Source organism: Canis lupus, chromosome 12 (assembly GCF_003254725.2).
Source record: "Canis lupus dingo isolate Sandy chromosome 12, ASM325472v2, whole genome shotgun sequence".
Classification (NCBI taxonomy): Eukaryota; Metazoa; Chordata; class Mammalia; order Carnivora; family Canidae; genus Canis; species Canis lupus.
Window position 1 is genome coordinate 3,908,512 of NC_064254.1, and position 22,894 is coordinate 3,931,405.

At 56.6% G+C, this 22,894-nt stretch overlaps 1 protein-coding gene and 1 long non-coding RNA gene across 5 annotated transcripts; one reads left to right on the forward strand and one right to left on the reverse strand.

Annotated features, from left to right (window-relative positions):
- Nucleotides 1-605: 605 nt before the first annotated feature.
- On the reverse strand, nucleotides 606-17,558 carry SPDEF (SAM pointed domain containing ETS transcription factor). Of its 4 annotated transcripts, none has more exons than XM_049092034.1 (7): nucleotides 17,438-17,558; nucleotides 17,137-17,276; nucleotides 6,697-7,161; nucleotides 4,447-4,644; nucleotides 3,340-3,387; nucleotides 3,079-3,225; nucleotides 606-1,278 (listed from the first exon to the last, which is right to left on the reverse strand). In XM_049092034.1, exons 3-7 carry the CDS (start codon nucleotides 7,130-7,132, stop codon nucleotides 1,100-1,102), a joined length of 1,008 nt encoding a protein of 335 aa, XP_048947991.1. In that variant the 5' UTR covers nucleotides 7,133-7,161; nucleotides 17,137-17,276; nucleotides 17,438-17,558; the 3' UTR covers nucleotides 606-1,099. The 4 variants fall into 4 exon arrangements, with proteins under 4 accessions (XP_048947991.1, XP_025274274.3, XP_025274273.3 ...); XM_025418489.3 differs by adding an exon at nucleotides 10,294-10,357 and having other exon boundaries at nucleotides 17,137-17,541; XM_025418488.3 differs by adding an exon at nucleotides 10,294-10,360 and having other exon boundaries at nucleotides 17,137-17,541.
- LOC118350410 (uncharacterized) lies at nucleotides 13,231-22,545 on the forward strand. The gene is made up of 2 exons (XR_007401106.1): nucleotides 13,231-18,581; nucleotides 20,991-22,545. It is a non-coding gene; the product is annotated as an uncharacterized LOC118350410 (long non-coding RNA).
- The last annotated feature ends 349 nt before the right edge of the window (nucleotides 22,546-22,894 follow it).

Below are 22,894 nucleotides of genomic sequence, written 5' to 3' on the forward strand. Positions count from 1 at the left end.
AGCCTGCTTCTCCCTCCTCCTGTGTCTCTGCCTCTCTCTTTCTCTCTCTCTCTCTCTCTATCATAAATAAATAAATCTTAAAAAAAGGAAAAAGAAAGGGACACTGCAGACAAGCCACCCTTCCTCCACCCCTTTTGCTGCAGAGCCAGGGTCCCAGGCAGGAGGCTGAAGTGCCCACCCTCTCCTGCACCCCTGCTGCCCCATCCAGAGCCCCCGAGGTTCAGGGTCCCCTCGAAAGAGGGTTAGCACCCTGGCCACTTCAGGCAGAAAGCCCTGATGTACAGCAGAGCATGAGGAAGCCACCTTCTCTCCATTCCTAAGTAGGGGAGACTCCCTTCAGCCCCAGCCCCACTCCTTCCTTTCGGCCCCCACCTGGAGGGGAGGACATGTGGGCCATTCCAGCCCCTCCTTGGCCTTGAGGGCTCACTGCCTCTCTCCCACAGCTTCTACCCATCAATTATCCCTTTCCTGATAGGCTCAGCTCAATGCTGCTTCCCCCAGGAAGCCTCCTTTGACCACCCCCAGGCCACTGTGACCATAACCACTTTGAGCATTGGTGGCTTCAGGGCTGTGCCACTCACTTGCTGCAGACACCGGAGGCCACGTTGGTTTCTAGTATCTTTATTACCCGTTCCCAGGAGCACCCTTGGCTCCCCAACCTAGGGGTGCAGAGGTGTCCTAGCACCATGGCAAGCATGGTGCAGAATGGGTGGCAGGGAGCACCGGACTGCGAGTGGCCTTGGCTAAGTCACTGCTGTTCGGTTGGCTCTGCTCTGGAAGTTCTGGGGTCAGAGGTTGGGGTGGAGGGACGGCCTTTCCTGGAGAGTTGTGAACACTGAGGACTGCCCTGGTTCCTTCTATCCTCCAGTGGACTGGGCACATGAGCAGTCAGGCCTGAGGGGGATGCACCCCCACCCTGGGGTCCCTTGGGCCCCTGAGAGCTCACTTAAACCCCTGGGAGCAGTGGGCTGTCCCCTCCCTGACCTTGGGCTCCGATGCCAGCAGACTGCCCTCAGCTCAGGGTCTGGCGGAGGCAGGGGCAGGCGGGAGGGGGCACTGGCAAGGACGAGTTTCAGGCCCAGGGCCTGGCCCGCAGCCCTCAGATGGGGTGCACGAACTGGTAGACGAGGCGTTGGGAGATGTCTGGCTTCCGGATGATGCCCTTCTTGTAATACTGGCGGATGGAGCGGCTCAGCTTGTCGTAGTTCATGGCAGGCCTGTTCTTGCGGATGCCCCATAGCCGGGCCACCTGGGCGGAGTCCTCAATCTTGAAGATGCCTGAGGGAGCAGGGATCCCAGAGACAGAGCCAGGGGCGGGCAAAAGACCAAAACCAACAGGTCAGACTCAGAAAGCCAAGGGGGTCGGTGTCAGCTGGAAGCAAGGGCCAGGCTGTGGGGGCAGCAGTACCTATACCCAAGGTTACGGTGAGGGTTGGAGGCTCTCTGTGCAGAGTGCATCACAGGGCCCAATAAGTGGCAAGTGATACCATGGAGTCACAGACCTCCTGAGTGCAGGGTGAGCCTGTGTACAGTAGTGGGTTATTTGGGGTCCTCGAGGCATGGCCCGTGCCAGCCTCTGCTCCTCCTGTGTTCGCACTACCATTCAGAAGCCCTGGGGGGCTCTGAGCTGTGGCCACAGCTCCTTTTTCAAGGTCATCCCCACCTCCACCCCCACCCCTGCCACTTTCACCAGCAGTTTCCAAGCCCAAAAGAGCTCTTGGCCATCCTCAGACACTTAAGCCAGCACAGCCCTATCTGGTAAGATTGATTCCGAGGAGGCAGAGGAAGCCGTGGATTTGAGCCAGGCTGAACTGGGTTCGAAGACTGGTTCTGCCCTCTTCTACCTTTGGAAGCTATTCTGAGGCCCCTTTATCCAGTCATTGGAGGGGGTCGTAGCGACTACCATTCGTGGAATGGTGACAGAAAAAGCTTACAGGGGAGGCTGAAGGAAGTGCCCCCAGAGAGGAACCATTACACTGTTAACACCCCAGTTCTCCTGCCAACCCAGGCCAGGACACCCCCTCCAGGAAGCCTTCCCAGACCACCCTGCCTTCCCTGATCTTTCCCTAGAAGTCTACCATGGAACTGTCTCCCCGAGGACCGGCTCACATTAAGTCTCAAATATACATGAGGGCTACCGCCCCTTGTGCTGGAACTTCTTTCCACCTCCTCTAGCCCTGTACGTCCTTCGCACTCAGCCCGTCACCTCCCCCGTGAAATCCTCCTGGACCAAGGCACAGCTGGCCCCACCGCCGACATGCTCTGCAGGCCAGCTCGTTTCACTGCTAGCTCTCCTACCACGCTGCAAGTCCCTCCAGGATGGGGTGCAGCTGAATCTTCCCTCTACCGTCAGGACACTGATTGTCCATAAATGTTGCCTGGGCAAGTGTGGACAGAGGAGGTACTCAAGGAGAGGTTGTTGGGTGAATGAATCCAGTCCATTTTAAGATAAGAAGACTGAGGTCCCGGTACCCACAGCTACAGATGACAGGATGGGGTCTAAAACCCAGGTTTCTTGTCTTGGAGTTTTTTCCAACACACGCACACACACACATACACACACCCCACCTGGTCCTGTCCAATGAGACAACCACTAGCCATATGTGGTCTTGAGCACTTGAAATGTGGCAAGTCCAAACTGAGGTGTGGTCTAAGTGTAAAATATACACCAGATTTTGAAGACTTAATAAAAATACCTCATTGATAATTTTCGACTAATTATATGTTGACATTTTAATAACGGTTAATATCAGATTAAATAAACGTGTTCTCAAAATTAAAGCCGCCTTTTAAAAAAGTTTGATAACGTGACGTGGTTACTTGGAAGCCTGAGGCTGCGTTTGCGGCTCCTATCGGGCTTCTCATTGGACCCCATCCGGCTCCCCGAGAAGCTACAGTGTTGAAGGCGAGGACCGTGTCCAATTCTCAGCCAAGTTCAAACCCCTTAGTGTGGCCCGGGCACCGTGTGGAGTGGGTGTCCAGACCCCTCGGCCTGCCCCCAGCCCCCCGGGGCCTGGCACCTGGTAGGAGGCCAGCAGGTCCCCGCCAGCCCCCTGAGGCCTGTTCCCCGTGGCTCACCCTTCTCTTTGTTGAGCCACCGGATGAAGCGGCCGTAGCTGTGCGGCTTGAGCAGCAGCTCCTTGAGAAACTGCCACAGGTGGATGGGCTGCCCGGAGCACGAGGAGTCCACCTCGCTGTCGGTCCAGCTGTCCTCGCTGGTCGAGGCTGGGCAGCCGGCGGGGGAGGCGGTGAGTGGGGGGCCCCCTGCTTCGGGCGCAGCCAGCCCTCCAGCCCGGCCCCGGCCCCGGCCCCGGCCCCTCCCTGGCAGCCCTGGCTCACCGCAGTAGTGAACGGTCCCAGGAGAAGTCCTCTCTTTCATCCAGGCCGCTGCAGGGCAGGGAGAGAAGGCTAGAGACCCAGGGCTGACCCCAAGGCTGTTGGGGGGCTTGGGTGGGACTGTGGGGCCTGCAGAAACGCCCCTCTGTGGCCAAGCAAGGGGGCACGGAGGCAGCCAGCTTCTGTCCGCATCCCCACCAGGCTCTTAGCCGGGCACTGACTGCTGCTACCCTGCTGGCCACTGGGCTGGGCAGGACAGTGGTCTCTAGCGGTCTCTACGAGTGGGTAGGCCTTTATTCATCCCAGGTCCCTAAGGGCAGGGGCCTTGACTCACTGAGCAAGCACTGCTTCCTCCCAGCACTGGCTCTGTGTAGGGCACACAGTGGGATGCCAGACAAGTCAAGGGTTAAGGAGTTGGCACACAGCCATTAAAAATAGGGCGGCTGTAGAGATGCTGATGGGGGAACAAGATCCGAGATGCACCGAGAGCAGACCCGCAGACCGGTGTGATACTCTGGTGCTATTCGTGTTAAAACAGGTGAAAACCACACATGTATATCTCCTTGTGCATGTGTGGACTCTCCCCAGCAAGGTGCGCAAGAAACTGTGGACTGTGCTTGCCTCTAGGAAGAGGGTCTGGGGGTCACGAGTGACCAAGAAGATTATTTTTCATGGTACTATTTTCACTGTGGTCTTCTTGGAAATCATGCACGTGTACTACCTCATTATTTCTTTAATGAGAAACAACGCAAAGCAAAACTTTTTTAAAAGGACAAAGAAGGACCTCATAGTATCCACGGTCCCCATCAGCTATGCCATCCATGTCCCCCCCATTTAACTCCTACCTTTTTTTTTAAACTCCTACCTTTTAACTTCCCACGTGCTCTGCCCTAAGTTCTGTGGGCTTGACCAGGGCTGGGAGTGGGTCAGGGCTGGTGAGTTAGCCCAGGATCCAGGCAGGCAGGTGCAAGTGGGCTGAGCCCAGACTGGGACCAAGGGTTGTGGCCCCAACAGAGAGCAAGCCCGGCTGGCATCCTGGCCTAAGCATCCCCCTCGGTGTCCCTGGCTTGGGGCTTGGAAGGAGCTTGTCTCCCCCAGGCCATGTCCCACCTGACTTCCAGATGTCCAGGTGGGCGTGCAGCACGTCCCCACCCAGAGGTGAGCGCTGGCGGAACTGCTCCTCTGACATGGCACACAGCTCCTTGCCCCCCAGCTCCTGGAAGGCCTTGCCCACAGGCGGCAGCCGGTACTGGTGCTCCGTCCACAGGAGCCACTTCTGCACGTTGCCAGGGCTCCAGTCCACGGGGTCTGGGCAAGAGATACTCCCTCAGTTCCACGAGCTACTTGAGGGCACCACCCAACCTCTGGTGGGGTGCCTGTGGGAACTGGAAGCAGCCTGTGGCCAGGACCACTTGCTTCTGGGATGAGAAGGGGCCAGGCCAGACAGGACCTTGAGGAACCCCGTGGAGGAGGGTGAAAGGGCAGAGGCCCTAAAGGCAAACTTGGCTCATGGCAGGGCAGCCTGGGGCCTCTGCACGACCCCACCTCACTGGGACCTCAGGTTCTTCCCACCCTTGCAGTCCCTCCAAAGGATCTTTCAGGAAGCCCCAGCCCTGGAGGGGAGAGTTAAACCAGAGACACCTAAGCTTATCTTCCAGCTGCCTCTTGCTTTCCCCAAACCCTTCAAGGAGCCAGAAAACCTGACTAGGAAGTAGTCCTATAACCCCAACCCCCAACCCCTGCTGTATTTTACAGATGAGGAAACTGAGGCACAGAGAGCTCTAGCCCCTAGTCCTATGGTGTGCATAGTAGCTTCTCAGTGTATCTACACTGCATGAATGAATGGCAGGACATCAAGTGATCATGGGGCACCTATAGGCCTCAGAGGCCAGGAAGAGAGTCACTGGCTAGGTCCTGGGTGTCTTCCTGGGGGGCTACTCTGGGCTGAGCCTGGCAGGGCACGCGGGGAGGAGGCCAGGCTGATGGGCATGGTCACAATGGGCCTCCAAGCAGACACCGTGGTCTTAGCTGGTGCCCCAGCTCAGTGACCTGCAGGCTGGGCTGCCCTCACTTAATAAACCCATTTTCCTTCCCAGGGTCAAAGCAATTTGTTTCTGTCCTCATTGTTCAAGGGCAGGCCCTTCCCTCTCCCTGTGTGGGAAAATCTCCAGGGGTGGGAGCTGGCATGGGCATTGGGTAACTGGTAGAGGAGGGCAGTAGCCGCTTCAGACGAGGGACACCAGCTGGGATGGGTGGCGGGAGGGCCCGGGGCCCGATGATTCTGATGGGGAGGGGCTGAACCTGGGGGACCCCTGAGGACTTTTCTGTATGAAAGCAGCACTAGACGGCGATGCCCAGACACCAGGACCCAGCATCCCCGGAGATGGGTCAGGCCTGCCCAAAGCTGGAGAGATGATGCGTGAACAGTGGGCTGGAGACCCAGCAGCCCCTCGATCCACAGAGTCAGCGCCATATCCACATCTTCCGGGTCCCTCAGACACACATGTGCCTGGACCCCTGAAGTCCCCCCCTCATCAGAGCTCTCCTCACTACCAGACCAGGGACACATTCATCTACGTATCTATGATCCATTTCCCTCACTGGCATGTCATGAAGGAAGAGGCTTTTGTGTTGCGTTCACCGCTCAACTCCCCCATGCTAGAGCAGGGCCTGGCATATTAAGAAGTTACTGTTTATTGAGCATCTGTGATGTGCCAGGTGCCTTCTTAGGGACTGGGTATATGGAACTGGGCAGTGAACAAAACAAATGAAAATCCCTGCCCTTGGGGTGTGTACATTCCAGTGGGGGAGACAGACAGCAAATACAATAAATCAATAAAATATGCAGGGTATTAGTTCATGTGATGAGGGGGAAAAGGCAGAATAAGATCTGGGGTTATGGACATAATTTCAAGAGAGGTGTCAGGGAAAGCCTCGTCAAAACAGGCAAGGCACGAGCCCAGTAAATATTTGGAGGAAGAGCATTTTAGATTGAGAGACAGGGAGATGCAAAGGTCCTGAAGTATGAATGTCATGGGAACAGCAAAGAGCAGGTGTGGCTGGAGCAGAGTAAACGAGGAGAGCATGGAGAGGTGTCCACGGGGACGTGGTGGGCCAGATGGTGTAGAGCTCGGATTCCCTGCCTCCCGTAGTCGGGGCTCAGAGAGGGTCCAACCTTCCTAGGCTCACAACTGTTAGGTGCTATGGGCTGACTGTATGTGCAGAATCAGCAGCATCCCTGGGGCTGTGGATGCAGGCCCAGGGGTGACCAGAGTGCTGTAGGCAGTACCTTCGCCTCCCCCTTGTGACCTCAGCCCTGTTTGTGCCCCGCCTAGGAGGCGGGCCCGCGGGAGGGCTCACCTGCAGTGATGTTGAGCAGCTTACAGGCTGTCTCGATGTCCTTAAGCACCTCGCCCACCACCATGGACTGCACCTGCTCCAGGGAGTGCTCCTCCAGGGTCAGCCCCCCCGGTGCCAAGTCCAGGCTGCCCCCAGGAGCTTGGCTGTCGATGACCGGGCACTGCTCAGGGTCCTCAGATGGCTCCTCCCGAGCGCTGGCCCCGGGGCCCTTGGCGGCCCAGCTACTGTCCTCAGGGTACAGCATGTCAAAGTAGGAGAGGTAGAAGGTGGACAGGCCCTGCTCAGGTGTGGCAGGTGGGCTAGGGCTCCAGTCCCGTCTCTCAGGGGCCACTGCCCCCACGGCCGCCTTTTCCAGGCCTGTCCGCAGCAAGGTGTCAGGGGGCAGCAGGAGGCGGCTGGGGGACACGCTGCTCAGGCCGGGGCTGGCGCTGCCCATGCCGCTGTCGCTTGGGCCGGTAGCTGTGTCTACAGAAGTAAGAGAGAACAGAGAATCAGGCTCTGGCTGCTTCCCCATCCCCCTGGGGGCCACTAAGCTGGTTACGGGGATGAGGGGCCCAGTGGGCAGTGGCCAGGCCTGGGAGAGAGAGCTGGGGCTTCCGGGTCATTGGACAGTTAGGACAGGGCTGGGCGGATTGGCTTCTGGCTGGGAAAGACAGTGAGGTACAAGCAGACAGCTCCCTCAGTCCCCAAGGAAGCCAGCTTGGTTGGAAGCAGTGAATCTTTATGCATGTGGTGTGCCTTAGACACCTTCTGAGGTTCTTGGCCTCACTGAATCCTCACCGTGGAAGGCATGATTAGCCCCATTTGGTAGATGAGCAAACTGAGGCCTGGACAAGGAGTCTTTAATGTCCAGCCCCAGCCCAGATCCCAGTCTGTGGCTCTGTGGAGGAAGTTCCTACTGAGAGCTAACCTAAATCTGTCTCGCTGTAGCAGAGTTTGTGTTCTTTTATTCTTCCTTAAAGAGGATAGAGAAGGGAGAAGGTCACCATCACCTTCACCTGTCAGGTGAAGGAAGAAAGGAGCAAGAGAGGGGTGTGACAGGTTAGCATCTTCTCACCAGTCGGGGAAGCCGGCCCCTTCCCCTTCCACGGGGCCATCTGGGGGCCGGATACATTTCCAGCTAAACACCTCTGAAGGAGTCACCGAACAACACCACACCAACCCAAGAGGACTTTCTGGTCCCCATCCCACCTCATCCTCCCCAAAGATGCTGCCCCCGGCCCTCCTGGCTCCCGGGGCCTTCTCCTTTCCCCTTGTGCTGGAGGAATGAGGGCTGAGGACCTACAGGTGAGCTGGAGGAGGGGGTGCTGGTAGGGGTGCAGAGTGAGAGTGGGAGAGGAGGTCAGGTGTGGTTAGAGGGCCATGGTCTGGGGAGCCACAGAGGCCCCCAGCGATTCAGACACCCACTCTTGGGGCACCTGGATAGCTCAATTGGTTAAGCGGCTGTCTTCGACTCAGGTCATGATCCAGGAGTCCTGGGGTTGGGACCCACATCCCTCAGCTCCCTGCTCAGGGAGCAGTCTGCTTCTCCCTCTGCCTCCTTTCCTTCCTGCTGGCTCACTCACTCACTCTCTCCCTCCCTCTCAGACACCCACTCCTCCTGCTGTCCCAAGGCCCCCAGGGGGGGCACCACAACACAGGAGCTAAAGGCCTCTTTCCCCATCGGTCATGCAGGCTCTGCTTTGCCTCCCAGCCCTCTTTCTCTGAACCCCATATTAGAGTAGGTGGCTCAGGAGAGGCAAGGGACCCGGGGGATGTACATACACCATCACACCAGGGTTTCTGGGACTATTTCTGGGACCTGTGGGCCTGGGACTCCAGAATAAATCCCAGTGGAAGGTTATCAATAGGCTCCCAATAAAATCAGTAGGGACAAAAGGAGCAGATAAGGGCAAGTCAACGTGTGTTCTTAAAGCCGTGTTTCTTTCTCTTTTCCTCTATTTTTCTGTTTTTAATTTAAATTCAATTAGCCAATATATAGTACATCATTAGTTCAGATTTAGAGTTCAGTAATCCATCGGGTGTGTGTAACACCCAGTGCTCATCACAGCACGTGCCCTCCTTAATGCCCACCACCCAGTTACCCCCTACCCCCCCCTCCAGCACCCCCCAGTGACAGCACAGAGGGTCATAGGGGAAGGGAGGGAAAACTGGATGGGAAGTCATCAGAGAGGGAGACAAACCATGAGTGACTCTTAACTAGAGGAAACAAACTAAAGCCGTGTTTCTCACGACGTGGTGCCTCGGACCAGGAACAACAATACCACCTGGAAACTTGGTAAAAATGCAAATTCTCAGGCCTGTCTGGAAGCTACAGGATCAGAAGCTCAGGAAAGCCCAGCGATGCATTTCAGTGGGGCTTGTGGGTGATCCTAACACACGTTCACATTTGAGAATTGCTGCTTCAGAAGCCTCTGGCCAGTAAAAGGGAGAGGCTTTAACCAAAGGACTGGTAGGCTCTACTGGGGGCATTTAGGGTGCCACACTGGGACAGAGAGGGGGCTCCCTGGCCCATTGCAAGTCACCCCATGGTACTGACCCACTTAGCTTCGGTGTGTGTTTGCCCTAAAGAATCCAGTTGGGAAGATACTTCTGGCTTCTCTAGGGCTGCAGCTAGCCCCTTCCACACCTTCAAATATCTCAGCAAACAGCGATCTTTCTCTCTGGATAGCAGTTTGGTGAATGGAGCTCAAGGGGCATTTCAACTCCCCCTTGTCCCCTCCCTGTGCAGTAGCCAACTTTCCTAACTCTACATGGCAGCTGTGTAGTTTCCTGTGGCAGAGAGAATGCCAGCAAGAGAGAAGGGTGTTCCCTTTGATTTCGATTCTCCCTTTCAAGGGCTCCTTCAAGTGACAAGGAAGGAAAGGTCAGGGTGGGGTAGGGTGAGCAGGGAAGGAGGGGGGCTGGGATTGCGGGGGACAGAGGGCAGGCCTGGAATCATTTCAAGGCCTTCTGTGCAAACACACATGTGTGCTGTGAGCCCAACATTATTTACCCAGGCAGTGCCAACAGCCCGCTCTGCTCCTGGGTTCCCACCCCGGCCTGTGCCCACGCCCTACCCCCTAGGAGGCCCCACCCCAGGAGAGCCCCCTCTCTGTCTCCCACCCCTTCCTCATCACCCCTACCTGCCTCCTGCCCCATCCACGTCCCCAGAACTCCCAGGCCTGCCACGTTAGGACAGTCTCTGCCAGCACTCTGGGCCATATGCCAGGGAGACGGAAGCTTATCCAAGAAGCAGGAGAACTTGCTTCCCTCATGGCACTCCTGTTTGCTTGGCCACAGCCACAGGTAGGATGGGAGGCGGCTGCTGTGTTTCGGGGCACAGCGGCATGAGGGGGTCAGTGAGGATGAATGGGCAGGGCAGGTGGCAGCATTTGCTAGGCAGGGATGTGATGACACGTCCCTGACACGCAGTGAGCGTGCCTCCCTGAGAGAAGCAGCCCGGGCCTTCTTCACATTCCTGCTCCGTGGAGAGGGGAGTGAAGGTGCAGAGGACTAAGGGATTTGTATCCAGGCCTTTGGACTCCTGGCCCAGGGCTTCTTCACCTGCACAGAATTCCCTCCTCCTCCCCACTCCACAGTCTGGCTTCCCCTCACCTTGCTCCTAAATGCCAAGGCACCTGCTCCTAACCAAGGCTTGATCCCGGCTCCCGATACCTCCCTGCTGAAAAATAGGTCAACAATTAACCATGAGGTGGGAGGAAAGATCTGACTGTCTATAAGTGGTGGTGGGGAATGCTCTGACCCCAGCAGCCCACATCTGGGGGGATTTTGGTTTACTGGACAGGGAGCCAGTGGTTTATGTGCCTAGCCTGCTAGTCTGGAGTCCCCTCCAGGCTCCAGGGTTGGACTCAGGAGGGAAGAGAGAACCACTCAGTGTGTACATCCTATGTCTCAAGCATTCATGCCCACATCCCCCTAACTACCCACAACCCTGGGGGGACGTGGGCCTGTTTCATAGGTGGGAACAGTGAGGCTTAGAGATCTTACACAGCTTGCCTGAAGTCCTCAGCTGGCCGCATGCAGGCTCTGCTCATTGTACCACATTCCCTCTTAGGCTTCTGCTCCGGCCGGTCCATTTTCCCAGGGTCCTGCTCACTTCTTGACTGGGCAATTTGACCCTCTAAAGTCCATTCCCACCTCCTGGCTGCTCAATCTACCCCACCGTCAAGCTCTTTCCTCTTTAACACTCCTTCACTGGGCACTCCTGTGCTCAAGAACCTCCCATAGCTCCCCATTGCCAGCCTTGCACAATTCCAATGACTGGTACCCACCTCTAAGCCCACCTCCTCTCCAGCCCAGATAATCAGAGTTGGAAGGACCATGCGTTAACGTAATCATTTTATAGATCACATATGGGGAAGGGATTCGTTGGCTGGTCAGTGGCAGGGTCTAGACCAGAACCAGGGATGGACTGACATTGTAACAATATCCAGGCTCTAAGGGCAATGGCATTTTCCCCCTGGCCTCAGTGCTGTGGGTACAAAGTGGCTATTTTCTCTTGTGCTGCCATCCCCCTGCCCAGTGCATGCCCCTTCCCTCTCATCGAAATTCAGCCCAGAGCCCTCCTCTCCCAGGAAGTCCTCCTTGGCAGGTTCCTTCTCTGACTTCCCAGCTCTCCCCATCTGTGCCACGTAATTAGCCATGATTATGTTCACAGGTGACCATTCACCCGAGAAGACACATATACACTGGGAAAAATGAGGATCTGAGAGTGGCAAGGACATGCCCACAGTCACAGCAGACTAGGACCAAACTGGGGCCCTGCTGACCCTCAGGCCCCTGCTCCATAGGCCTGGGGCCCTGGGACAAGCCTCTGTGTTTGGCAGGTCCAGGGCCTTCAGAAGGCAGGCCCGGCCCTCCCACCGGCCTCTGCTGGGCCCGAGGTGAGGCCCGTCTCCCGAGCAATGCCTTCAGCTCCGAAACCTCGAGTTGATCTCTTCTGGATTAAACCACATGTCTGGATTAAGGCTCAGCATGTCCTGGCTCCCTCCTGCCCCAGAGGCTCTGGCTCAGACTTCAGACAAAGAAAGTTTGGTAACAGCTGGTGGAGGCCAAAGCCCAAATACAGGGCCGGATCGACAGGGCAGCGGCCAGAGGGATTAGCCACCTTGGGGCCCCTTCTCTCAGCATCTCCCACTCGCTCGGGAAGGCAGATCAAGGAGAGAGGGCAGAGGGACCCCGAGTTAAGAGATTTATAGCAGCTGTTCCTTACCGCTGCCAGGTCTGTGGCCCTATAACTCCCCTCCCTCCCGAGTTCTCACTCCCACCCTGACCTGGCACCAGCAAAAGATCCCCCGATATCTCTTGACGGCACAGCCTCAGAGAGATGCAGTTACCAAGGAGGTCTTTCCTGAGGCCCTGGGCTGTCACGGGATTGGAGCCCGTCTCCCGTATCCTGCTCGGTCCAGGCTCCCACATCTTACCCGGCGAGGGATTGTGGGTGGCACAAATGTCCTCAAGCCCCTCTCAATCCTGGGACCAACCTCAGTCTGCCCTGAGCTGAGGACCCTGGCTGCAGACCCCAGTGAGAAGAGCACCAAGGGAGGGTCGGTGGGGCAGGGGGTGACATTGCCTACCACGGAGCTGGCCTTTCTCCACCAACCAGGGCAGCCCTCCTCAGGCTTCCTCACTGCTCGGCCATGGTCCTGGCTGGCAGCCCCTCCCTGTCCATGCAAGGGCCTCCTTATGAGGGAGGTGGGGACGGCGGGAGGGCAGAGTGGGTAGGGGCCACAGGGGCCGGCCCCCCAGGCCCCCAGTCAGCACCTGCGAGAGGAGCCGGGACTGCCCGGAGTGGAGTCGGGGGCCAGTGCTCACGACCTGCCCGAGCAACTGTGTTTGGCTTCTCTGAACCCTCCCTGCCTCTCCCCTCTACCTTCTCACCTTCCACTCCTCCTACTGTCCCCTCACTTCTCCTCCCACGCTCCTGCTGCCCTCCAGGGGCCCCCAGCCCCCTTGCCCTGTGAAATTGCTCTTCAAACAAGCTGGACCCAAGAAAATTACCCCGCCTCCTCCTTACTGACCAGGCTTCGCTGTCCAGAGCACCGCCTCTCTGCACTGGACAGGCGACTTTCTTGCCCGGGAAGATGTCCAGGCTCAACACCTCGGGCAGCTCCAGCCTTCCTCCAGCACCCCACTGGGGCCATCCCCACACACCTGCTGCCCCTTGGGGTCTTCAAGGCAAGAAGAAGGGAGGTGGGTCCGGCGGGGGTGGGCGGTGGCTGGGGGAGAACTCACCTGTCTTGGGTTCAGTGTAGGAGCAGGGGAGGCAGGTTTCTTCTAGGCCTCCTGGCTTTCTCTCACCTCCTCAGATCCCAGACACGTGCAGGCCACTGGCCTGACGGTCCAGGAGCCCTGCTCCCTGGGGGGTGCACTTTGTGGAGCCAGTCAGTGGGCCCAGGAGGTGGGTGTAAAGAATGGGGTGTGGGGGTGAGGCTAGATAGGAATCAGAGGCTGGGTAGGGAGTCGGGACACAGGGCCAGGTGGCAGGAGCAGAAAGGTCAAGGGAACTTCAAGGAAATCTGGTCTAGCCTACTTTTCCCATAGTTCCCACAGGCAGCCAGGAGCCCAAAGGCACATTTGTATGAGCTACGGCTGCCGTTTGCTCCAGCTGCGTGAGCACCGCTGGTGTCCATCCATGCCGCCTCACTGACATCGCTTGCAACCCCTTCTGAGACCAGGTGGAGGCCAACTGAGTAAACTCCTTCGTTGGGCTGTCCCGTGGGGCACAGCCCGTGTCCCGTGGCCCCACAGCCATCCCGTGGGGCAGCCACTATTACTCCCACCTGACAGATGCGGGCGTGAGTCCGTGGGGACTGAGCACTTCTCTCTTTATACATGGTACTGTGACTTGGCACCTCCCAGCCCCTCAGGTCTCCCCTGCTGCCCACACCTGTCACCACTGCCGAGGCCACCCACTGACCCAGCCCCTTGGAGGTGCCAGCCCCACAAGGGCCCTGGGTGGCACGGATGCCTGCAGCCTGGAGGTGCAGGAACCCGCCTCAGCACCATGCTTTCCCCTGTATTTGAGTTTGCTCCACTGGAAATGTGGGTCTCTGTCCTGCTCTGTTCGCACTGTACGTGAGGCCCTGGGCAGCGCTTGGTGCCCTCTGGGCCCCGGTCTCCTCTTCTGTGCTCCGAAGGGGTGAGTCATCTCTCAGGGCTTTTCTAACCCCACGGTGTCTGGATTCTACGATCCCCTGTCCCCATCTCACCCCTCAGCCTGGCTTGGAAGGTGGATGGTGGAGAAACAGAGGTGGATTCCAGGGGCTACTTTGACGAGTAGAAACATAATTCATGGAGGACATTTGGGCAGAATGAAGGATGTGGCCGTGTCTCCTCCCTGCCTCCTCTGGAGTTGGTGTCCAGGGCCTCTGAGAGACTTGGTCCGGCCTCCTCACCCAGCAGGGCCCCCGCCAGGCTGCCTCTTGCCTCACATATGACCCTCTGTGTGGGGTACCCCCCAGCAGCACTGAAGTGCTGACACTTCAGGCCCAGAGCTCTGGCAGGAGCTGTGGGAGTCAGAGGCAGGAAGAACCTGCTGCCCCAGAGCAGAGAGACCTAGGCCCCCACCAGTGTCACTGGTCCTAGGTGCTGAGACCCTAGCTGGGCAGTCACCCCCAGACCCTTCTCCTGAACTCCAGAGCTAGAGCGAGAAGGAAGGGCTCCTCAGTTCTGGTGGCGGCCAGAGACCTCACTGTCCCTCTGGAAGATCCTGGGTGGGCTCTGGTCGGACTGGTCCCCAGCAGAGTCACACTCAGGTGCCTGGCTAGGGAGGAGAGGTCAGGAGGGATGAGGAGGCTCACCCTCCCCCAGTCTGGGGCCCCACTCAGCTGCTGAAAGGTGGGAGAGGAGAATCTGGCAGGGGGCGCCTCCTGAGCAGGGATCATGCAAACGAGGCAGGGGAAAGGAGCCCAGCATTAAATGTCAGGAAGAGCCCAGGGCAAATCGGCTTGTGCAAAGTTTGCTTTGGGAAGAGTGGTTCTACCTGACAGGCTGCTGGCTAGGCTGGGGTGCAGGGTGGGGTGAAGAAAGGGAGGGGGTGGGGCTGGGGCAGGGTCCCAGACCAGGTTTGAGCCCCAGCCCCTGGCCCTCTAGCTCTGGGACTGGTGTAAGTCACTTGGCTTCCTCAGAGACTCAGTGATCCTGTCTGTTAAATGGGCTGTCAAGAGCATGCTTTAAGGAGCTATAAAGATTGAGGGCATGAAGGTGGATGAAAGTTCCGTGTGAACTGAGATGGGCTTAACATTCAGGAAGGTGGCACCTGGGAGCAGATGAGGGGATGGGGTAGGAAGAGGAGAGGGAATGGCAATGGGGTGAAGAATGAGGGTAACAAAGGAAGAAGTAGGGGGTGATGGTCGGTGGAGCCTGGGGAGGAGTTGAGGTTGGCAACGAGGGAGGCCTGGGCCTTACCTGAGGTCATCCTGCCCTCTAGGTCAGTCTTGGGCAGCTACTGGCCTCACTCCCCCCTCTCTGGCCTCTAGGAGGAGCCAGAGCCAAAGCCAGAGCCGCCCGCCTCTCCAGACCTGAGCCTAAGGGTCAAGGCTGGGAAAGCACACATCTTCGAGCTCTGGCAAATCCAGCCAGCTAGCCAGCCTCCACCAACTCCTATACAGCCTGCAAAACCCAGCTCCAGATGATCCCTTCCAAGAAAGCCTCCTTTAACGGAGGAGACCACCTTGTCTAACCTTCTCATTACACAGACAAGGGCTACAGGGAGGAAGAGTGACTTGGCCAAGGTCACACACCATGGGCCTTAAACCCATCCCTTCTTGCCCTCCACCCAGAGCATCTTTGTCTGCAGGTCAATCTGAAACGACTTTGCAGATTACACTCAAGCCTCACCAAGTCGCCTGAGGAAAAAATGGGGCTCTGACTGTTTCAGGGCTATTAGCTTTACACCTGCACTGACCTCAGTGGTAAAAAGTGGGTTCTCCTGGTTTTCCTGCTTATTGCCAACATCGCAATTTTAGATCGCCAACTGAGCGAACACCCTGTTCCCTCAAGCTTGGTGGACAGAGAGGCCCTGTCTCATTCAGGGGGTCCTTGTGAAAATCGAATGGCATCTCATTTATATCTCATTTTATAAGTGGCATTTTATCACAGGTTGACTCACAGTAAGCAGGTCTAAGAGGGATTGAGTTTTGGTCTCTGGGGCCCCCCATAGTGCCTGGGGCAGAGGAAATTATTGTCATTTCTCAAAGGAGAGGGTGGCTCCCCATCCTGAGAGACCATCTCTGCTACACCTCAACCTTTCCAGGGGTCCCGAGTCTGTAAGTTTGGGGTAATGAGCCCCCACGCTGGGAGTCCTCGGCTCCAGCCCCACCCCCAGTTGGGCTAGGGCTTGGCACAGGTCCACACATATGCTGGGGAGTCTCCTGCCCATCCCATCTGCCACCTCAGGCCCCAGGGCAGCCTGATGCCTGTTTGTTTTGTTACTCAGTGGAGCAGCTGGTGCTGGGGAGATGCAGCTTTATTGGGGATTCCTGTGAAGCTGTTTATTGGGGTGGTGGGGGCAGGAAATGAGGCCTCGTCCCAGCCTTGGCCAAGGAAAGGGAGAAAGGCCATACTGTCATACAGGGGACAGGCCTGTGGCCTGGCTCTGGGCCTGCCCACTCCCCAACACACACACACAGATGCCCATGCACCTGCAAGCACATACCCATACACACACACACAGGAATGCACATACATACATACCCCTTGTCCAGCTTCAGGGGGACCCCCCAACATCCAGACCGTTCAGCTCTCTATCCCATCATTACCACTGTCACTTCCCTCTCTCCACAGAAGGCATCTGGCAAATCTTAGGGGGGTCTTCAGGGACATCCCATTTCCCTGCTAGTGCACTCAGACTGGGGCCCACAGGCCATTTGCTTCCCTGGGTCCCTGAACCCCCAGCGGTTAGCTCTGCAGCTCCCCAGACCACCTGGGTCCTGCACCCACCACTGCCGCAGCCCAAGCCCTGGCCCTGGGCCTGTCCCCACTGCTCCCAGCCTGAGCTTGGCCCCGAGCCTCCAGCCCTCAGCAAGCCCCTGGACACAGTGGCCTGGCCCCAGGCAGACCCTTCCCTTGGCAGAGCAGCTGCAGCTGGCAGAGCAGAAAGGTCGCCTGTGTTTTACTAGCCAAGCAGAACTGGCCGTGTCTTAGGGGCCGAGGCTCTGCACCTGCAGAGCCGCCTCCCTCAGGCTGCACAGCCCGGGCTCAAGGTGTGGCCTTGGGGGCTCATGCAGGCTCTGGGGTCCACCCAGGGAGGCAGATGGGTGGCAGGGGCAGGGGCTTCTGAGGGTGAAGGACCCAGAGCAGAGGGCCAGCAATGCCTGGGAGGCCAGTTCTGAGCTCACAGACCATGCCTCCAAGTCCTGCTCTCCCGTCACCCACCTCCCCACAGCTGCGAGGAGGACACCCCCGCAAGGCACTCAGTGTTCCCACCAGACTCACCCGTTAGCTGCCTCGTGCCAGGGAGTCGTCCACCGCAGCGCCAACCTCAGGGGAGGCCAGGAGAAGGCGGAGGCAGCGTGGGCCACTGCTGGGGTTCAGCCAGGCATCTGGGGGACCAGTGGGACAGGAGGCCAGCAGGGCTGGGGGCAGAGGTGGTGCTCGGGTGGGCCGCTGGGGACCTGGCCACCCTCAAGGGGTGGCCCTCTGAGATCCCGGGGCCTTGTGCCCTGCAGGGAGCCCTCTGCCCCCAGCCCCAGGGCCACCTGTTGGCACGGTGGCAGGACCTACTGAAGGGGCTTACATGGAGGCTGTGGTGGGCTCAGGGCAGTGTGGACACGGGCAGAGTGCAGGAATGTGCTGGGAGGAAGTCAAGCAGCCGTGAGATGAAGAGTTGGCCAGACCTGATTTCCCATTATAAGTAATCCTTCCTTATTTACCTGAACAAATACGCTCCCTGCTTACCTCAGACCACAGGCGGGCTCCTAGTTAACCCTTGCAGGCCTCCTTCTCCTCAAAGGGGGAGCCACACTCTCGCCGCTAGACAACCCACTCACTCATTCACTCATTAATTCACTTACACACTCATGTTCATTAGTTGATGCATAGTTACTGAGCTTATCTAGTATGTGCAAGGCACAGGGGGTACATCTAGAGGGACGTGGGGTAGGGCCCTGATAGGGAACAGCCAAGATTGGGGAACAGACAAGCAAGCTCTGTGGAAAGTCAGAGCCACCCATGCCTCCTCTCCAACGGAGGTCTGTGGAAGCACCCAGCAAGGCAAGTCAGAGAGGACTTCCTGGAGGAGGTGCCATCTGGCTCTCCAGGCCTGGGATGGAGGGAACTTCAGAGAACCCTGTGGAAAAGGACCAGAAGCTCGTGAGCCCACTCACTGCGTGTGGGGCCAGTGTTGTCCGTGTCCCCCCCGGCCTGGTGCAGGTCTAGCGTGCAGTGGTGCTCAGGAACGATTGGAAGCTCACTGAGCCGGGGGTGGGGGTGACAGGCAGCAGCAGCTTGCTCCCCAACAGCCTCTGAAGGATGCAGGTGAGGAGGTACCCATGCTTGGCCCCTCCACCTCCATGAGTCCCAGGAGGACCGCAGAGCCGAGCTCTCCACTTCCTCCTCATCCTGCCAGGTGGGTTGCGGGATGTCCCGGGAGGGCAGGGGCTGGCTCTTCCTTCCTTTGGATCACCCTGGGAAGGCACCAAGCCCCTACTACCCCCGTTCTATCAGATGAGGGCATCTTAGATGATGCTCACTGTTGTTTTCTGATTTCAAAAGGAACCATGTGGCTGCTCACAGTGAGAGTATTCTGGGGCTGCAGGAAGATTCCAAGGCCCTCGGCACTGGCCCTCTCACCGTAACGGAGGCCCCAATTCTCCAGCATCTGCTTGGACTCCTCATCCTGGAGAGCCCTGTGCTTGGCTGTTATGGTCGCCGGCACCTTGGTAAGGATATTTCCATAGTCAGTCCCCAGAAAAAGTGGAAGCAGCCTGGGCTGGAGATAAAGATAGGTCTTTAGGCAAAAACCTAAAATGGCTACGGGCGACCAGCCCAGCCCACCAGGGCCAATAAAAAGAAAGACCTGTCTCTGCCTGGGTGGCTCAGCAGTTGAGCACCTGTCTGCCTTGGGCTCAGGGCGCGATCCCAGAATCTGGGATCGAGTCCCACGTCGGGCTCCCTGCATGGAACCTGCTTCTCCCTCTGCCTGTGTCTCTGCCTCTCTCCCTGTGTCTCTCATGAATGAGTAAATGAAATCTTTAAAAAAGAAAAAAAGAAAAGAAAAAAGAAAGAACGAAAGAAACAAAGAGACAAAGAAAGACAGACCTCTTTCGTCCCAGGCAGGACCTCCTCCAGAATACCTTTCATACCCCATTCCCCTGCCTGGCAGGCAGCCTTCCTCTCCAGTCTCGCAGAATCTTGTGCCCTTCTCTGCACTGTGACGCAGTAGTAATAATGACCACTGCTCATTATTAAGCACCTACTAGGTGCTGCTTGACACTCAGGAAATAAGATATTGATCATATTATATATATATAATATTATATACATATATATAAAATATGTACTATAACATTGGTAAGTACAAGGACTACCCCCAAAAATGCTCGTTCTTTCTTTCTTTCTTTCTTTCTTTCTTTCTTTCTTTCTTTCTTTCTTTCTTTCTTTCTTTTTTTTTCTTTCTTTCTTTCAAGATTTTACTTATTTATTCATGGGAGACACAGAGAGAGAAAGGCAGAGACACAGGCAGAGGGAGAAGCAGGCTCCATGCTGGGAGCCCAACGTGGGGCTCGATCTCAGGACTCCAGGATCATGCCCTGGGCTGAAGGCGGCGCTAAACCGCTGAGCCACCCAGGGACCCCCAAAATGCTTTTTCAGTGGATGGGGTGTCAGAAATAGTCACCCCTATTGTCCATTTTCCCTATTTCCTCAGAAACAAGCCCCTAATTTTTGCCTGGGAACTTGGTTACCTGGAATAAAGACTATCCAGACTCCTTCGCAACCAGACTGTGTGTCCAGGTCCAAGTTTCATGTGCCAGTTTCTAACAATATCTCTTAAAGGTAAACAGGCATGTACCATTTGCTCCCTTCTTCTGGAACCTTCCTCCATCTTGCTGCCTGGAATGCAGCTGTGATGGAGGGAATTCTGGTTGCCATTTTGGACCATGAGGACCAGGTGGTGGATCAGTGAGCTGGATGGAGCCCAGGTCTCTGAGGACTGCATAAAACCTCCATACTGGCTCTGCACTGCGTGTCTTGGTAAATTTATTAGAGAAATAGACCTTATGCTTTTTGTTAAGTGTGGTCTTTAATATTAAAAGCCAACTTTGATCCTAGCTGAGACAAGAAAATAGGCAGATGAAGATAGAACACACTTGGGGCACCTGGGTGGCTCAGTGGTTGAGCGTCTGCCTCTGGTTCAGGTCGTGATCCCAGGATCCAGGATCGAGTCCCATGTCGGGTTCCCTGCATGGAGCCTGCTTCTCCCTCTGTCTCTGTCTCAGCCTCTCTCTCTCTCTGTGTCTCTCATGAATAAATAAGTAAAACCTTTAAAAAAAAATTAAAAGAGACAGAACCCTCTTCCAGCCAGAAGTGATATCCCATGGCTGAGTGGCATTGAGAAGGCACCTGGTTGTGCCACAGACAATCTTGGCCTTGGGAAGGCTGGCCTTTGAATGCCGGATAGCCTTACTCTGGTTGCAAGGGAGCACCTTGTAGGTGTCTCCAGGGATGGGTGGACTTGAATGGATGGACCAGGCTAAGCTGTGCTGAGGGTGGACAGTGATTCTATCTGCCCAAGCCTAGAGTATGTGCCTCTGGAAGCTGGGAAGTTCCAAGAGGGAACCAAGAGAAGACTTTCCATCTGCTCAGCTGGGGCTCACATGGGTTAAGGTACTAAGAGGTGACTCTGAGTGACTTCAGAGGTGGGCTCAAGGCAGATTTGGTGGTCACTCAGGACATTCTGCTGCGTTCCAGGGGAAGGGAGGCCCAATTATAAACTATCTGTACCCCGTGAAGGGACTCTGGGGAACACACACCTCTCAACACTTTGATCCATCCAACATCATGCTGTGGCACCAACTCAGAAATTGACCCAACTATACAATCAGGTTCTTTCACTTTCCAGCTTCAGGACTTTGTCTAAGTGTCTGAAGCCTGCTGAAACCCCCTCTCCCCATCCCCAGAGAAGTCTCAGAGCCACTGTGGGAAGAGATATAATATTGGTGAATGTGTTCTGTGAATCGAGACACCTGTCCCGATGTCTTGCTGCACCAACCACAGCCCCCCTATTTGATGTGTGTCATCTAACTCCTCATAGCAACCTCTCCATAGATATTGCTATGTCCATTTTCCAGGTGAAGAAAATGAGGCTGGAATGTGAGAAATGTCTTGCCCAAGGTCATGCTGAGAAGCAGACTCAAACTCAAATCTGGAGTTTCCTTGATTGTGCTGTGCCTGGTAGGACCCTGTTACTATCCCTTGTCCCCTCAGGGTCAAGTCTCAGGTCCGGGGCATGAGTCACTGGGTCCACTGGGCCATGGCCCTCCCCCCTCTGGCTGGTGTCCTCCTCAACTCTCCTCTGGCCAGTTCCCATCAGGTGAAACGTACCTTCTTCATCCACATACCACCCACCTGTTGTGGGCACCCTCCAGACCTGAGGCCTGATGCCACTTCTTGGGGTTCTTCTCCAACTCACTGAGATAGTGTATTCTCTCTTGCCACTGGGAGCTCTGAGCCCCAGCCCCAGGGACAGTATGCTGTGACAGCCCAGGACAAGACCCCAGTAGGAGCCTCTGCTGAGTCAACACCCGGATGAACCAGTAACATCCTTTGTCTGTTGCTCAAATGGATTTACGTTGAGTTTCTTCTACTTGGGATTACTCCTCATCCTTCAAGCCCCATCTCAAGAGCTGGCACCTCCAGAAGGTTTTCTCGTGTTCCCTCCAGCCCTTGCAGACTCCCCATTTCCCATTTCCCTGTACTCTAATGTCTCCCAGTGGTTCTTTTCTCCCTAAGATTCTCACCTGTCCAGGGCAGGGGCCCCTGAGCTGTGACAGCACAGGAGCCTGCACACAGATTATGGGTCCTGGTGCCAACAGCCTGAGCCCTCTCCCGGGGTGCTCCTGCCACCACTCACCCATCACCCATCTGAGAGTGAGAGCACCTAGTGGGGGCAGGGCCCATTTACTAGCAGGGTGACGGGAAGCCGGCTCAGGCCCCTCTGGGCCTCGCTTACCTCCTCTGTTGTGTGGAGATCGTACTTGCCCTGCTGACCTTGTGGATAGAGCACCGAGATGTGTGAGTGGCCGCTGACATTGGCAGCTGGAAGTACTGTGGAAAGGGCAGTCAATGTTGGTGGGTCGGTTGGTCAGAACGTCCCCTTCCTAGCTTTCTTCCCCCATCCTCCCACCTGGGTCCTCCTAGGAACTGCAGCCTTGGGGTGACGGCAGGGTCAAGGCTGGGCCTCATGCCAGCCAGAGAGATGGGGCTGTCCCTCCCAGTTGACACAAGGCCCTGAGAAGGAGGGAAGACTGCCCTGATGAGGTGTAGAGAGCCTGGGGCTGGTCCCTCAGATGGGACCGCAGGGGCTGATGGGCAGGAAGCCTGGCCTGCCACCCGCCAGAGACCATGCAGTTTTCGTGGCACAGTGGGAGACTCTGAGACCAGCGACGCTGGGGAGCAGACCCAAGGACACACAAAAGGACTGGGATAGGAGTCCAGCCTCCGGGATCCCTGGGTGGCGCAGCGGTTTAGCGCCTGCCTTTGGCCCAGGGCGCGATCCTGGAGACCCGGGATCGAATCCCACGTCGGGCTGTGGTGCATGGAGCCTGCTTCTCCCTCTGCCTCTCTCTCTCTCTCTCTCTCTCTCTGTGACTACCATAAATAAATAAAAATTAAAAAAAAAAAAAAAAAAAAAGGAGTCCAGCCTCCAACTGTGCTCCTGTGTGGTGTGTGCCAGCTCATCTAATCTTTTTTTTTTTTTTTTAAGATTTTATTTATTTATTTGAGATAGAGACAGAGAGCACGAGCAGGGATGTGGGGCAGAGAGGGAAAAGCAGACTCTCCACTGAGCAGGGAGCCCAATGTGGGGTTTGATCTCAGGACCCTGGGATCATGACCTGAGCCCAAGGCAGATGCTTCACCCACTGAGTCACCCAGGTGTCCCTAGCTCATCTAATCTTAATAAGTCCAGCACCTGAGTGCTCTGTTGGCCTTCTTGTCCACAGATGAGGAACAGGGGCTCCTTAGGCATCGCCAA

What these genes read in the sequence shown, in the direction of transcription:
- SPDEF (XM_049092034.1), bottom strand. Translation starts at nt 7,132, where the DNA reads ATGGGCAGCGCCAGCCCCGGCCTGAGCAGCGTGTCCCCCAGCCGCCTC. An exon ending in GCTGCTCAACATCACTGCAG is followed by an intron (nt 4,645 to 6,696) that starts GTGAGCCCTCCC and finishes TCTCTTGCCCAG; the next exon opens with ACCCCGTGGACTGGAGCCCT. An exon ending in GTGGCTCAACAAAGAGAAGG is followed by an intron (nt 1,279 to 3,078) that starts GTGAGCCACGGG and finishes CTGCTCCCTCAG; the next exon opens with GCATCTTCAAGATTGAGGAC.